We start from the raw sequence: 15,861 nt of genomic DNA, 5'->3' as shown, positions 1-15,861 counted from the left end.
GTTATCTCACGATGGAGAATCTCGGGTTTTCGTGTCGGGTGACACTCGAATCAATTAATTACTGATAGGAGTCGGATGCACAAGTGGCCTGATTCCTCAGTGTCATCCAAACACGCGGAATTTAAGGCTGCGGTCCACTTGACGCTACAAATTCTTTGGAGCGTTTTTCTTCTCCTTCTTTCTTCATTGAAAGAAAAGAGAAGAGGAATGCTTCGAAGCATTTGTAGCGTCAAGTGGACCGCAGCCTAAGTCGCATATCTGCGTTATCTCGAAACGTGGATACTCGAAGCTTTACCCGATCAACGATAATTTATACCTGATTTTGTCCTCGACGGCGCAATGAGGGAAACCACACGTTTCGAATCCACGTTTCTTACGCGCGGTTCCAGACGATAAGCGCACGCACGAGGAGAGAGAAATCGAACGACGATGACGACTCTTATCTCTCTCTCTCTCTCTCTCTCTCTTAGCGACTCTCTTATCTACAACTATAATATCTTGGCGTGACACAGTGTTTTTCATCACATCCATCCAGTTTATCTTTGCTCCGAGACCCGAGCGCGAGATCTCTTTATATTTCCTTTACCGTCGCGATTTCGGCAGAACCGCGAGAGCCTCGTGAGAAAAACCCGAATTATGGAAGATTCCCCTACCTGGCGACGATGCGCCGTTTCCCCGGAGCCACCGGGAGAGATACTGCGACCGGTGTCTCTGCCCGTGAAGACTTTAACAAGTGCCGGTCCCAGTAACTGCTCGGATCGCGTTCTCCGTTCTCTCGGGCAGCAAGTGCTCGGTCACCTTCACCCGGAGATATGCCAGGTATTTCCGGGGGCTACGCGAGATCTCGCGACCTTGAAACTACCGCGTTTCATCGTTCAATATGTACCACGAGCCTGAGATTTGAGTTAACGCCACGCGCGCGATAGTTTCCGCGAAGCCGAGCGAGATAAACTGTTTATTGCTCGGAATTTTCTTTCGCAGCTAATGGACGACATCAAGGCGGGGTTGCGGTACGCCTTTCAGACCAGGAACAGGCTCACCCTGGCCCTGAGTACGTCCGGTCACGGCGGCATGGAAGCTTGCCTGGATAATTTACTCGAGCCGGGCGAGACCGCGCTGATCGCCAAATGCGGCATTTGGGGGGAACGCGCGGCCGACATGGCCGATCGCATTGGCGCAAATGTACGAAATAAAATATACACGTTGAGACAGGAGACACAGAGTAAAAGAAAATGAGAGAGCAATAAGATATTCTACAATTCCTTGGTTTTTTTTTGTTTTTTTTCCCGAAAAAACGTGCATTTCAGATAAAATTTCTGGAGACGGCGTGTGGGGTACCGTTCGATCTGGTTGCCCTGGACGAGGCTCTCGAAAAACACCGGCCGGCGGTCGTGTTTGTGACGCACGCGGAATCGTCGACGGGCATGAAACAGCCTCTGGAGGGCGTCGGCGAGTTGGTTCACAAGTAAGTAGAATGTACCAAATCAGAAACTTTTACTTCGCTAGTAAATAGTTAACAATAAAGATATTTTATTCGACCTAACTGGCTGTCTTTATTAATTATAATCGTCGCGACGTTTTCGACCATTGGTCTTGGTCCTCCTCAATCGATGTAACTTTTGAAATGCAATGTATAAGCATTTCTTTTTAAATTACTGTAAAAGAATGTTGCGAAAAATATCCCCAGTCAAAAAAAGGATGCTTATATATCTATGTATATGTACTTGCTGTGTGATGTACCATGCCTAAGCGAGCGAATTTTCGCGCGAGAACTTTTGTTTTGGAATATTCCACAGAATCTGTCAGTAAAAGGCAATTCGGTCATTTTAGGACACCCTGTATATTAGCATCAAAAGTTATATCGATTCAGAAAAATCAAAACCCAAGAGAGAGAACCAATAATGGTCAAAACGTCGTGACGATTATAATTAATAAAGATGGCCGGTTAGAGCGAATCAAAAAAATCTTCATCGTTAAGCAGATTGTACTCACGATGACGAGACAGGAGCGCAACTTAAATTACTCTCTCGATGTTCGTTAACCGGCAGATACGAAGCCCTGTTGATCGTCGACGCGGTGGTGTCCTTAGGCGGAGATCCGTTCTTCATGGACGCCTGGGAAGTGGACGCGGCCTACGCCGGCAGCCAGAAGGTCCTCGGCGCGCCTGCAGGAATAACGCCCGTCTCCTTTGGTCCGCGCGCAGAGTACGTATGCCGTCGATCGAAACCGACCACCGCATGGAGAACGGGTTTCTCTGCGGTAACGACGGCTAACCGTCGTGAGATACCCGCGGGATTGAGAATGCGTTGAATATCAATCGAAATTCGTGAGTCATCCTTTCGTGGTCACCTATTCGGTTCCTACAATCGGTGAATCATATATATACATATTCGTCGGAGGGGGATGTGAATTCTCGACATTTCTTTCCAATCTGTCCGGAAATATATATTCCAGCATCCTCTTGTGATCCCGCGCGCCGGTTGCAGGCGCAAGATATCTCACAGAACGACCCGACCCGCTTACTACTGGGACGTGAGGATCCTCGGCGACTATTGGAATTGCTTCGGTGCGCCGCGGCGGGTGTATCATCACACAATAAGCGCTACGCTGGTGTACGGCCTGAGGACCGCTTTGACGCAACTCGCGGAGGAAGGGCTTCTCGCTTCCTGGGCGAGGCACGCGGCAGCAGCCGCCAGATTTAGGGAGGGCCTCCGAGATCTCGGGCTACAATGCTACGTCGAGGATCCGCGGTACCAATTGTCAACCGTTATCCCGATAAAACTGCCACCCGGCATCGATAGTGATACCTTGATTGCGCGAGCTATGGAAAAGTGAGATTGTTTCTCTGTCGTCTTTTATTTTTTGTACTGTCGCGAATTCTCGGAATGCAACCTTTTCCTTTTTTTTCCCCAGATACAAAATTGAGATCAGCAGGGGTCTAGGACCAACAGTTGGTAAAATTTTACGTGTCGGCCTGATGGGAGTCAATGCGCAGACTTCTATCGTCGATCGTGTACTTTCCGCCCTCCAGGATGGATTACAACATGCACTAAAAGCAAAAGTATAAGATCACTAACGCGAACTTGTCATAGATGACTAGTCTATGTTAAAACAGAATGTGAGTAAAGTCATACCATGTAGTTTTGGGGATTGTAAGGCTGTCTTACTTATTTAATAGCAACAGCAACAGTGATAATAATAATAATAATTGGTATTTAATTAATAAATCGTTTTGGCACAGTACAGAATAGCATCGATCTCCATTCTCTACAAAACTATCGAAGTGTGCGTCATGCGTCTCTCAGCAGCCTACCTAGTCGCAGAAATACAAAAGATTTATTTAATTAAAATTATCGCGTTGTATAAAAGAAAAATAGTAGTTCCGGTCGCCGCCCGCAATGGGTGGCACGAGAAAAGTGAATCGTTTATATCTTAGGGAGCGTAACACGGACGTTGTACTCGAACGCGTCTGTGGCCGCGGGAGCAAAATATACAAATTCGTTCTTCTCCGTAGCGATAATTTCCGCGTTACGCATATCGCATCGCCGCACCGTGACGTCACATCTTGAATTAACCGCGCTCTGTATTTCAGCGTAACAATTGGCACAGTTTCGCGCAAAACAAATCCCGGTGCGATCCGAGAACGTCCGCTCCTCGCCTCCTTTTCCTTCCCCGAAAGCTTCACGCCGAGCAACGGCAACCCTCCCACGAGCGACGTAACGCCACGTATACGCTACTTCTACCCCCCCCCCCCTCCCCCGTCTCCCCTTTCGACACAGCTGAGTCTCGTCTCAACTAAGTTTAATAAAAAATAAAGACCGAGCTTCTTACATATTTCTGTCACCCAGCGTAGACGTAAGCGTTACAGAGACCGCGTCGATTAGCCGCGTTTAAATTAAAACAGACGTGTATACATGAAGCATGTCGGTATAAAGAGCATGCCGCTTACCCAATAATTAATGTTAACTCGTTCAATATCAAGACCGATAGCTCGCGCATGGAGGACTTTTAAATAATCGTGACAATAGCAATAGTCCATGATAAACGTACGGTACAGGCGGAGAGAGGGGGGAGGGGAGATTCAGGGTAGCGCTGAAAATTACGTCGTAACGTATAAATAATTAATAATAATTATCGGTGTATAATGCTGACGCGCGCGTCGCCGGAATAAGATCAATTCCAGCCGCTCGAGCTGTACGCGCTTATTTACAAAACGTTCGTGCACGCGGTTATAGGCGACGCCGACGTCAGCTGACTACGTATGTGTATTCGTACCGAGTCGAGTATAAGGCACCTACGGTAAACGGTGAATCAACGCCTCCGCGCGCGAGATGCGCACGAGCGTCGAATAACATTTCATCATGACATCGAAATAGCGAGCGGAGCCTGCGTAAGCCGTCGCGGCCGTAACAATTGAGCCTAAGTCGAACGCGACGGATATCCCCTATTGCTTGCTTAGATATGCCTCGAGTTCTCTCGAATCGCGGTATCGGCACCACGGGTCTCCTCCGTTGGCTAAACGCCGCTAGATTTAGATTTACATCGCTCCGGTGAATTGATATTCGGTACCACGTTCATAAGTCACGCAAGGGTGACTTCGACCGAAGTCCGATTAACTTTATCGGTGAATCTCACAACTACTCAAATAATGCTACTATTTTGTTAACGTAAATAGAATCATTAATTTCTTGACATTACTTGACATCTACATTAGTCAATTTGTAATGTCAAACTATATTCAATTTGATGAGTAATTTTTAACCATTTTTATAAGTCGCCACTGCTCCTACTCAATATCACTAATTAACTGAACCAATGGAGTTAAAATAATACTGTTTTGTGTTAAAATAATAACAAAATGTTGTTCAACTCAAGATATTAGTTCAAATTGCATCCTTTAATATTTAACAGTGTGAAAGGAAAGAGTAGAGCTCGGGGACAACGGGTTATACGACTAGAAATTTTGCTGCCAATTCCGCCGGTTGAACCGATTAAGTTGCTCGGAGTTTGGACTCCAAACTTCGGAGTCGAAGTCGCCCTATTGTCGCGCTTCGTCGGGAGTATCTTACTATTCAGTTTCGCTTTCGCGCGTGCTTCCCAAAACTTATACGAAATAGCGTTACACAAAGGAATACGATTAAATAAGTAGGTATATGGCAAATCTTTCGTACCGGCCTCGTCAAAACTAACGGTCGGAAAAATAGAGGAAGATTATTACGGGGGACAACACAAAGCTTCCGATCCAATTGTAGTGAAAAATTCCGGATTGGCCGGGGAAGTTGTGGTTGGAAGAATTTTCTAGATCTGCGCTGATCGACGTATATTACGTATGTTACACATTCTGCGTCTCGATCATCGCGCAGGCTTAGTCAGCGAGAGAGACGGTCAGTGCAAATTGATCCGCTCATCCACGGATCCGGTACGATCCGATTTAGAGGATTACTTCTAATAATAAATATTACGCTTACATAGACTTAAATATTACGTACTTATAGTAACAAACGTTATCGCGTTAACAAATATTACCGCGCCTGTTCGTCGTGGAGTAACGACGCGCGGCTCTCGCCGCGTTTTCCTCGCCGAACGGTTTCATACAGGTAATGCAATGTACAACATAAATATACCTTTACATTAAGAGCGATAATTTAGGCTTACCACACAACAATCGCGAGATAAGGAGCAATAAAAGTGACGCGGCCGCGCAGCGATACCAATTACAAGACGACAATTATTAAGCGGATAGCAGTAGTAATACTATTAATAATAGAAATGACGGTAATAATAGTAATAAAATAGCAATAAGTTGGAGTTTATTAGTAAAGTATTAGCAATCGCGTAATAACTGATGCCGCCGTCGGAGGTTTTTCAGTCTTCTTTGGTTGCTGGGTAACTCGAAGAGGCTAGTGGGTACAACAGGGGCACTGTGATACCGCCGCGACTGAAAACTCGTCCCTTTCCGAGTTTTCACCCTCCTCCCCCTCGCCCCCACCCCTCACCCCGCCGTACACGCATTCGGCCGTAACGTCCGCCGTGGTTGTCGCTCTTGGCGAAGAGAAGGGCGCTCGGTTTACGTTTCTCTTCCCTCTCTCTCTCTCTCTCTCTATCTCTTTCTCTTCTTCCTCGTTTTCTTTTTTAATCCGTTGATGGGGATCAATTGATTAATAAGCGTCTGGCTGCGGGCGCTGGAGCGCTCCGGAGCGAACGACCGAGCGGTCCCGTCGCGGACAAGAATAGCAATATCCGATCGCGTTGTCCGTACCGCGTCCACGTCCTTCCTCTTATTACACGAGGCTGCCTTCTCGCGACTTCCTGCACGCGCGCGCGCGTTTGCCGGCTTCTTCGCCGCCGCCGCCGCCGGCGCGGCCGACGACAATGACGAACTTTGAGCAACGAGCGCGCATCCGTCATTCCGTTTGATTAATTACCCTCGTCGTCTCGAGTATACCACTGCTGAAAATTAAAATGACAGAGTTGGCGCGCGCGCCGTCGTTCTCGCTCAGTCGAAACGCGCGATTGAATCTCGTCCGCGAATCTCCCTCGTTTTTTGCAATTCCTCCTTCCGCTCCTCCTCTCCCTTCCTTTAATTCGGCTCGCCTCGGATGAACGCCTTGTAGTTTCCAGCCTCCCGCGATTTTAATGCGCGCGTTGTACAGAACCGTTCGGTTTGACTTGGTCTCCGTGTCGTCGAGTGTCGTCGAGGGGCCCCTCGGTTCGGTACGATGCACGAGGAGTGATCGCGCGGACGGACAATTGCGATCGTGGAATCCGCGGTCGCGGCCGCGACTGATCCCGTCGTCATCCCCGACGGTGATTACGGCGCACGCGGCGGAGCTTCCTCGTGGACCGGGGCAAGACCTCTTCTCCGGAAGACTAACCGGGCTCAGCTCAGCTCGCGCGGCGTCACGGAGTGCCGCCGCGCCGGATGATGATTGTTGCGGTGATGACGCCTCGCGCGGTGCTCGCACTGCGCCGTGCAGCAATCGTCGGCGTCCGCCACGTACTCGCCGCGCTTCAACTGATGCGCGATCGTGTTACAGAGCGACCGTGGACAGCGTTTCCTGTCGCACCTGACCTCGCCGTTCTGAAAGAAGCAGAGGGAGCGGCCCCGTTACGATCAAAACCATTTACGCGTTCGTCGCGCGAAGATCCGCGCGAGAAATGCCAGTCGCGGCGCGGAAGCGGATCATTCCGCGGATCGGCGATCCGCGACCCGCCTCGAGTCGTTCCTTTTTAATACCTCTTATGATATAACGCAGAATGATACATATACATGCGTATATTCTTTGTATTATTAACGCACATTATTTTCATATTAATAATGCTCGGACAAATATAAAAAAATAAGAACGCGCGAAAACGGCCCTCAGCGCATGGATTACATTTATCAAATATTTTATAATTTTTTTTTTCAATTTATAGATAATTTTAAATTATTATTACAATATATATTATTGTAATAATTATCTAAACCTATCTATAAATTGAAAAAAATTATAAAATATTAATTATATAAAATTAATATATTATTAATAATTTTCTTTTACATATTTTATACTCTTTTCGTGTTATCTCTTCTCGAAGGATGTATAGCATAGTTAAAAGGAAGAAATATATGTATGTAGCGAGACGCGATATTTATCTATCAACGAAAAAAACCGAACGCGAGTAATAAAAGCGAAACGCGAGAAGAACCGGTGCAACGAGCTCTGTAGGAATACAAAATCCGTTTCTCACGTTCGAGACGATTATTTTTCGCTCCGTCTCGTGACGTCGCGTCGCGACGCGACGCGACGCGAGCCAGCCCGAGGCCATGTCGTTCCATTTTCATCGTAATGGATGGACCCTATAATGGTCGGGGCCAGACGAGCGAGAGCCCGGTTAAAGGTTTTCTCCTTAAAGATCTCTCTCGCCGTGCCCGTGTCTGGATATCGCAACGAGACAACCGGCACGATGACCGTCTAACTCTAACGAATGAATTGAGTGTAACGAACAAAAGTAAAGCGAGTTCTAAGACTTATCTCTCTGCCTGGCAACAAGACGCGACCGCGAGACTCGTCCCGCGTCTCGTCGATTCGATTAAGACGATTAGGTACGCTCGATAAAGAGAGACCGTAAGAATAGCGTTTTATTCGCAAATCCAGCCTCTCGTTCTGGACCGATCCGCGCGATCAAAGTTCGAGAATCGTGGCAGCTGGTGCCGCGTGTTTATCCGCTCTTCGACCGAAGATTCCGGGATTTCTCACCTTGCAACGGCACTTGACGCACTTCATCTCGCCGTGCGAGTGCAGCCGGGGATGCCATTCCATGCCGTTCTCGTAAGGCCCGCCGACGGGGTACTTGCAACCACCGGAAAAGAGTATCTCTTCCGCTGTGCGCCGCGTCGAAGGTAAGGCCTGGTCCCTCGGTAGGCGTACGGTGTCGCCCGCCTCGGTGGTGGCCACGTCGCTACGAGGCGTCGTCGCCGGGCACTGCTTGCAGCAGGCCTTCTTGTCCGGCCTGAAGGCGATCTTCTCGTCGCACTCGAGCGGCGGACACTGCACCCGCGGGCATTTCACCTCCAGCGTGACAGCCTGCGAGACAAATGGATTTCCGATGTAAATTATGGAGGTGACCTCTCGTACCTGATGGCCGCGCCCGGCGCGTAACGCACGCGTTTCACGCGTTTTTCTCACTTCGTCGTGCCGCGTATCACAATTGATTACTGGAGCTTTTGTGGTAATTTAGAAATTTCTATCCTGACGACTGAAAGGCGTATCGAATGTACTCGTTGAATGAAGAATACTCGTTGTCTAGTAATTTGTAAAAGACGCACGCGTCTTTATCGTTCGCCGAATATATAACGCGAGGTATTTTAATAAGTGACTTTCTGGTGTCAATTGGCTAGGAAGCGATTGCTGAATATTAAATAAACTGCAATCGTTTATAAAATCTTGTCGCTGAATCATTCAATTAAGCTCATTACTAACTGCCAGACCGCAACCGCATTCTTCGGACGTGGTGTGGCACGTATCAGGTTTTTCCGCGCTGCAAAATCGCCCCGAGGTAATTTTCCCGGAATACTGGTGATTACTTTGATACGCGATTTGAACCGGAGCGTAATTATAACGTATTGGAAAAATATGTGACTTCTTGCACTTCAAAGAAATTATGCGATACAGAAAAAATATAGGTATTTCAAAATTTCACGAATATTTGTCCGCTATCTATCCACCTACGGTTCTAATAGTACGAAAAGGAGAGTAGAGACTTACGTCGCAAGTACAAACTGCACAAGTGTCGAATCCTACTGGTGGTAGATACGGATGCCAGGATGATCCCGCGAGGTGATATTGTCCGGCCAAGGTACAACCTCTCGTGGCATTGTCCTTGATCGTAGAGTTAGTTTCGGCAATCGAGTCTAAGTATTATTAACAAAACATTAAACGTCGAGGATATCGTTTAGGCAATAACTTTACTAAATAACTTTTTAATATAATTTTTTTATTCAAACGTTTTAGGCGTTATTTAACTTGTGCTCTTTCGTAATAAATGTTACTATACAATACATTTTATTCCATTCTATTCTTTACTTGCGTAGATATTTTTGTTTTGTACAAATTTCGAATTTATTTTCAATTTTAATAAATAAAAAAATTAATAAATCCCTTTACCTGCGCATATCGCACAGCAATGACCGGCCGGCGGTTGCTTGAGTTGCTTTCCCAACTCGCAAGAGATTGTCGGACAGGGTACCGTGTCGCATTGTGCCAAGCCGCGATAGCAATGACACATCGAGCAGGGGTCCGAGCTCGAAGTCCATTGCGTGCCCTCCTCGTAGAATCTGGTCTCGTGGAAGCACGCGCCGGTCTCGATATCCGACCTGGATGGCTGCAGATTGTACGCCACCACGGAGGCAACATCGTTATCAGCATAGTGCGGCAGACAGCTGAACGGTGCCCTGGCCTTGAAGGGGGCCTTCAGGATGTGGGTGACTTGCTTGTCCGTCACCTCGAGGAAACCGATGCCCGACTCGATCCTGTAGAGCTCCATCGGCGACAGCCCGGTGACCGAACCCTCCAGGGAGTATCCTGTGAATTCTTCGAGAAGTCTCCTGGCGACGGGAGCTCCCTGCGCCAGCATCGGCATCGTCTCCAAGTACAAACGGAACGTCCGTGGTTCCTGGGAGGAGGGCGGGAAACCGGCGAGCTCTAGCTCATAGTGCAGAGAACAGTCTAGGTCCACCGCGGTCCATATCAGGCCGACCGGTCCGGGATGCGTTGGCTCCTTGGTCAATCTCCGCAGCAGCACTGGCGCAGCCGTGTCTCTGGCGTCCGCCACGGGTCGCTCCAAAAGTCTGCCGCGTAACATGGAGCCAACATGACTCGCAGCGACTACGGAGAGTTCCTCGTTGAAGAGCGGCTGCAGCAGTCTCGGTCCGGGCCGATCTAGAGAACCGTTCGCGAGACCACCGACCAACGAAGGTGTCAGATCCTCGAGTTCCATCCTCCGTTTTCCCCCCTCGTCCACCAGGGTCACCAGGGGGCTCTCCTCTTCGAGTCCTATCAATTGTACTCCGTAACGTAGCGCGCCAATACGGTCCAGGAAGGCCCAGGCCAATCCGGACGCCATGGACGGCGTCTCCGACAGCAGCAACGTCTGATACATGTCGCAGGTCGCGCGCGGGCCAACCGTGCCTATCAGTCGAAGAGCCTGCGAATCATTGCGGGACATTATGCTGATCGACAACTTGCCTCGAGCCAGAAGACGAAGGTCAGTCCCGGAGATCGCGCTGCGAACTTCACCGTAATTCAGCTCATTCGACGGTTTTCTCACTATTATCTCCTCGCGGAGGACCACGTAATCCTTCTCGTGATGTTCCAGCTGAACGATCAGCGGGATATCAGCCACGTCGTTCGGCAGGAAGAGGCCGTTGAAGACGAGAGACACGTGGATCGACGGCGCCGAAGCGGACGAGGCGGACACGATCGCCGTCGCGCCCGCGCCGGCCATCAACGACCGGTCGACGCCCATCGCCGGTTCCAAGAGCGAGGAGAACTGCTCGGTCGAAAGCGCGCGATAACGCGACAGCTGACCGGTCAGGCTCGACGAGGGCTCCCAGAGGAAGGACACGTGCAGCCGTTCCTCGCGCAGCAGCTTGCGATAGTCGCGCGGCACGCGTCTCCACACGCCGCAGAGCTTGCCGGTGGCGTTCTGATAAGCGCCACCGACCGGATCGATCACCTGCTCCTCGAGGATACTGCCGGACCCGTCGACGAACTGTATGCTGCGCGGCCGAGGCGTCGACGCGGACAGATAGAACGAGTAGTAGATGTTCTTGCGATGGAACGTGAAGCGACCAGTCGCCAGGTAGTTGTACGCGCTGTTATAAACCGACGTCGGACTCGGTTCGTCGCGACGCAGGGACTGCGACGTTCTGCCCGTCAACAGGGTGCCGAAATCTGTAACCAGTGAGGATCGCTTAAGCCAAAAAGAAAGGCGACACTCCGCAAACGGCCATGATCGAGTGGACAACTAACGTAATCTCATTAGAGCCCGGGTCTTTGAGTCTTCAATATTGTTTTTGCGCAAATATAAACGATTTCAAGATCAAACGTTTGCGTATGTAAATTTTAAGAAATATTTAAAAATCTAACGTTTCAGGCTCCGCTCCTCTTCCTCCGAAGTCAGTTGCGCCGGCAGATCCTGCGCTATGTCTGCGTCTGCAACAAAAGATTTATTTCATCGTAAACGCGGACGCGAATACTTTTCTGGTCGTTCAACGCGCAGTAACTTACGTTCTCGAAAAATTAATTATGAAACTCCTTAATAGGTATTGAATTTTTCTCGGGCCAATTGTCGCGATCTGCCTTCATTCCTTTTCAAAACTGAATGGATTTTACGTTGAGAATAATTCGCAGAATACATTAGAATGATAACGAAAGCGTATTCTTGAGAGGGCACGTAAATTATACTATACGTCAGAATTAACGCCGCGTAACTCACGTGCGATATAAAGGCAAATGTATATTCGGTATATTCTACGCGCCGGGACTCTCCGGGAGGATAAAACTTCTCACGCAGGAGAATGGCGAGTCCTTTGCACTTTGCATCGGACGCATGTACCCTCTATCTCTCTCTCTCTTTCTTGCCCCCCTATATCCTCCGTTCCCCGAGCATCTCTCCTTCGAGACGGGCGTAAAAATAAAAATAACCGGTCGATCGTCGATCGTCGATCCCCATTGAGCCGATTCAGCGGCCGGTGGTGGCATGTGCACCGACCATAAAGTATGCCCGCGCGCGGTAGGAAAAGAGTCGGCTGGCGCCAACCGCCGCTACTTTGAATGCTACTTTTATGGCGCATGCCGCGCCGGTTCAGCGCCACGGAGACGTTAATTGCCGCGCGCAAAACGTACAGCACGCCTCACGCCGACGGCCGAGAGACCAGTTACTAACTAAACCGTTTCCGCCTACCTAATCGGATCTATGGCGACCGATGGCACCGGTCTGTCGCGCCATTAATATCGCCGAGAGACGGATATGAGCGATAATGTTAATTACGAGTATTAATTAGACCCACCTACCGCGTTTTTTTTTTTTTTTTTTTGCATCCCCTTTCCGTTTCGCAGATAGATTGGCCTGCCCCTCCTGCATCACAATCCTCCCCCCTCTCCCTCCTTTCCACGAGGACTTGTCGCTTGTCTCTCGTCGGCCTTCGCGACAAATCCCCCTTCAAGCGCGGCTCCAAATCGTTACGCGACCTTTGTGACAATGGTGACGTGGATTCGCGAGTCCACGATATTGCGTTTCGCAACTAGAAAGGATATATAACGCGTCATCTAACAGATATGTCGGCGGCTTATAGTCACTGGCGGCGGTTGTACTACCAAAAGTCCGTCACCTTAGGCACGACATCGTTTCGGATCGAAGGACGATCGTTACTCAGGATTAAGAATCGTCGAGGAGAGAGATATAAATGTCGCGAACTTCGGACGAACGGCGGAGCGGAGGTCGCAGATAGAGTCTCGCTCGTAAAACTGTATTCTTTCGATCTACTAGAATTTTTTCTCTCTCTCTCTCTCGCTTTCTCTCTTTTTCGTCCCGACTCCAGACGCCTACGATATCTAATTTGCTTCGCGTATTGTCGAGAAAGAGTCTCGAGGCCGGCTTTCGTGATCGCCCGTCACGGCCGGGGCCGGGGCCGGGGCCGGAGGATCGACGAGGACCGAATGAGAATCGATGCGACGATCCAATCGACGGGCTCAAGGGTCGCAGTTATGTTTCCTCGTGGAACGTAAAAGGCAGGCATCGCTAATTGCGGACAGTTTCACCTTTCATCAGTAGGGGGCAACGAGCCTCTATCAGACGGCCGGCGACAACTACGACGATCGGCGATGTGATTATTATGACGACCGTTAGACGAGGCGTGCAGAAAATAAACTTGCTGCGCGTGATATTGATGCGCGAACGTTCTATGAGGATAAATGACCGGCGCGGGAGTGGCGCGATCATCGAAAAATGACTCGCTCTGTCCTCGTCGCCGTCATCGCCGCCGTCATCGCCGCCGCCGTCGCCGCCGCTGTCCCCTCGTGGCACGGACGGACGGCGGAATTGTGGCGACAACGAGCTCTCTTTATCAAAAGTGTCATATTAACCTAATTGATAATATGCGCGCCTCTACCGTTGCATCGCCAATAGCCGCGCGATAAGCGGCCGTAAAAATTTAACGAAACGACGACCCCGTCTCTGTTTACGGACGGAATCAGCCAAAAGGAACGATCGAAAACAAACTTGTACAAACGGCGCGAGATAAAATAAAAATTAAATAGAATGAACAAAAAAAGCGCTCGTATATCTCCCGAATCGGATTCTCTCGCTTCCACTACCGCCGATCTCTCTTCCATCTCTATCTTTCCTCCGCCCGTCCCATCCGCCCATCTATTCTTATTCCCCATCGCGCGCGTTATGCCCGATCATTACGTATGCTAATATTTACATTTAGATTGCACGGCTTAATCGAAGTGACGCCATGCGGTAATATAGCCGGCGCCATGGCGCTAAACCGTGGCGTCCGTCCCCAGTCCCCTCTCGCTCCGCACCTCTTCCACCGATTACAAACTCGAGTTCCCTCTCTCGAGAGAGAGAGACCACGATCGGCCAATCTTCCCAGCGCTAATCCCTCCTCTTTTTTTCCTCTCTCTCACATCCGTCCCTTTTTTGTATCCTCTTCACCGCTAGGTAAACCGTTTCGCTCCGATTTCTTCTTTGCTCACCCATATATTTATGGATAGGGAAAAGGGGAGAGGATACCTGGTCCCCGGTTATCGATATCTCCGAAGGTACCGCGAGCAAACGCGGCAGCCGATAGCGGACGGCGATTACGAGGGTTATTCTAATGCGCGCGAAGGGAATTAACGGGTCAATTTGCGATTTCCTCGAGTAAACAAACTACGCGCGATAAAATGTGAGGCAATACCGTAAAGGCCGATAGTAATCGCTATATTCGAAGCGGAGCGGTTTCGTGCCAATTCGCGCTCATTACCGTCGCGCTGGAGCTTGCGCACGCGAGCCTTATCTGGTAGCCTTATCAGCGCGCGGGATAACATATTACTACTTTCACTGCATCGGGCGGCACGGGCCAAATTCTTCGAGAGCGCGCACCGCTCCTCCGGCGGGCGGGCGGCTGGGCAACGCATTCTATTTCTCTTCGCGGTGGCCGATCCGCGTATCGCCCTAGTCGCAGTAGAATGCGGATGGAGGAAATCGCATAGCCGAGATACTCCGAGAGCCATACGGCGACTCCTTTCCCGATAACGTATCGTAGGGAGAAGGAGGGACAATATAGATGTACATGGTGGATCGCGTAAAAATCTTATCTCAGCTTATCTCACCGTTTCCGCACTCTTGGCGACCGAGAAAAAAAAAGAGATTAACCGCGGGAATAATCGCGGCGAGGTGAAAAAAATATAATACGGATATGTATATTGCGTAACTTACTGAAGTCACCGGGACAGGATTTGCAGCATCGACCCGGGAGTAAAACTGGTTCGTCACACGTGAGTTTCGGGCATTCGTTCTTGATGTTGCGGCATTGAACTCTCGCGATGATCCGCCGTTTCTTTTGCACCTGAAAGCAGAAGCGACAACCGCTGGTAAAAATAAAATCATAAACTATTATTATGATGATTTTCGGGTTCGAGATAGAAGAGATTTCTTCTTCTTGCGTACGCGACACGCACGAGGCATCCGCGTGCAAATTTTTCGGGAATCTCCCCCTTTTACTTCGTCCTAATCTCTACTTTGTTCGCGTTACTTTTGATCGCGCCTCGGCGCGACGATGGAAAGGACGTTTGCGAGACGAAGGCGACACGCGGCAGCAGTGCGACGCAGTTGCTAAAAGTACGGCCGCGAGTCGCGTCGTTCCAGTTACGGAGAAGAATTAAGTCGGTGGTTTTATAGAGCGGCGCGCGTGGCATTCTTGAAGCGTGAAACGACGCACTTATTCGACGCGATTGACTCGACGGGAGGAAAGGAGCGAGCTGGATTATCTCGCGATCGCGACTTGGAGTTGTCAGGAACAGCCGCGACTGCTGCCAGCGAATTTGGGACGTCGCGTCGCGGCACGCGAATAAAACCTCCCCGCTATCGAGTACGACGATTTATTAAGCTCTCAAAGCCGATGATTAACAGGCTACTCCTCAAGATCGCGTCGACCCGTACTTCTCGGGCATCCCCGTGCGGGGATGAGCGGGGGATGAGCGTCCAACGTCCGCGACATCGGCGCGACATCGTTCCGACGACTTTAGGTGAGGAGACATGGCTTCTCGCTCGCGGCGACGTGTGATTCACGCGACGCGTCTGCTTCTTCCACCAACCAAGACCACG

General features: G+C 49.8%; 2 protein-coding genes across 6 annotated transcripts in view; one reads left to right on the top strand and one right to left on the bottom strand.

Moving 5' to 3' along the window:
• The first annotated feature begins 504 nt into the window (after positions 1-504).
• Positions 505-3,248, top strand: Agxt (Alanine-glyoxylate aminotransferase). The gene is made up of 6 exons (XM_071697642.1): positions 505-819; positions 982-1,182; positions 1,308-1,465; positions 2,049-2,204; positions 2,487-2,831; positions 2,914-3,248. The coding sequence occupies exons 1-6, from the start codon at positions 637-639 to the stop codon at positions 3,065-3,067; spliced, it is 1,197 nt and encodes a 398-aa protein (XP_071553743.1). The 5' UTR covers positions 505-636; the 3' UTR covers positions 3,068-3,248.
• Positions 3,194-15,861, bottom strand: part of Sog (short gastrulation) — a 28,629-nt gene continuing 15,961 nt past the window's right edge. For all 5 annotated transcript variants that reach the window (XM_071697637.1, XM_071697634.1, XM_071697633.1 and 2 more), the window contains exons 4-9: positions 14,974-15,103; positions 11,634-11,699; positions 9,651-11,438; positions 9,252-9,397; positions 8,244-8,570; positions 3,194-7,081 (exon numbers count right to left, since the gene is read on the bottom strand). In XM_071697637.1, the coding sequence (XP_071553738.1) occupies positions 6,881-7,081; positions 8,244-8,570; positions 9,252-9,397; positions 9,651-11,438; positions 11,634-11,699; positions 14,974-15,103 (2,658 nt within the window). In that variant the 3' untranslated portion in view covers positions 3,194-6,880. The remainder of the gene's footprint in view (positions 7,082-8,243; positions 8,571-9,251; positions 9,398-9,650; positions 11,439-11,633; positions 11,700-14,973; positions 15,104-15,861) is intronic.

The sequence above is a fragment of the Temnothorax nylanderi genome, unplaced genomic scaffold, assembly GCF_030848795.1.
Source record: "Temnothorax nylanderi isolate EJ_2023f unplaced genomic scaffold, tnyl_v1.0 TNYL_tig0013_pilon, whole genome shotgun sequence".
Lineage (NCBI taxonomy): Eukaryota > Metazoa > Arthropoda > Insecta > Hymenoptera > Formicidae > Temnothorax > Temnothorax nylanderi.
This window is presented reverse-complemented; position numbering and strand designations above follow the sequence as displayed.

What these genes read in the sequence shown, in the direction of transcription:
- Agxt (XM_071697642.1), top strand. Translation starts at nt 637, where the DNA reads ATGGAAGATTCCCCTACCTGGCGACGATGCGCCGTTTCCCCGGAGCCA. An exon ending in TTCACCCGGAGATATGCCAG is followed by an intron (nt 820 to 981) that starts GTATTTCCGGGG and finishes TTTCTTTCGCAG; the next exon opens with CTAATGGACGACATCAAGGC. An exon ending in TCCTTTGGTCCGCGCGCAGA is followed by an intron (nt 2,205 to 2,486) that starts GTACGTATGCCG and finishes CGCCGGTTGCAG; the next exon opens with GCGCAAGATATCTCACAGAA.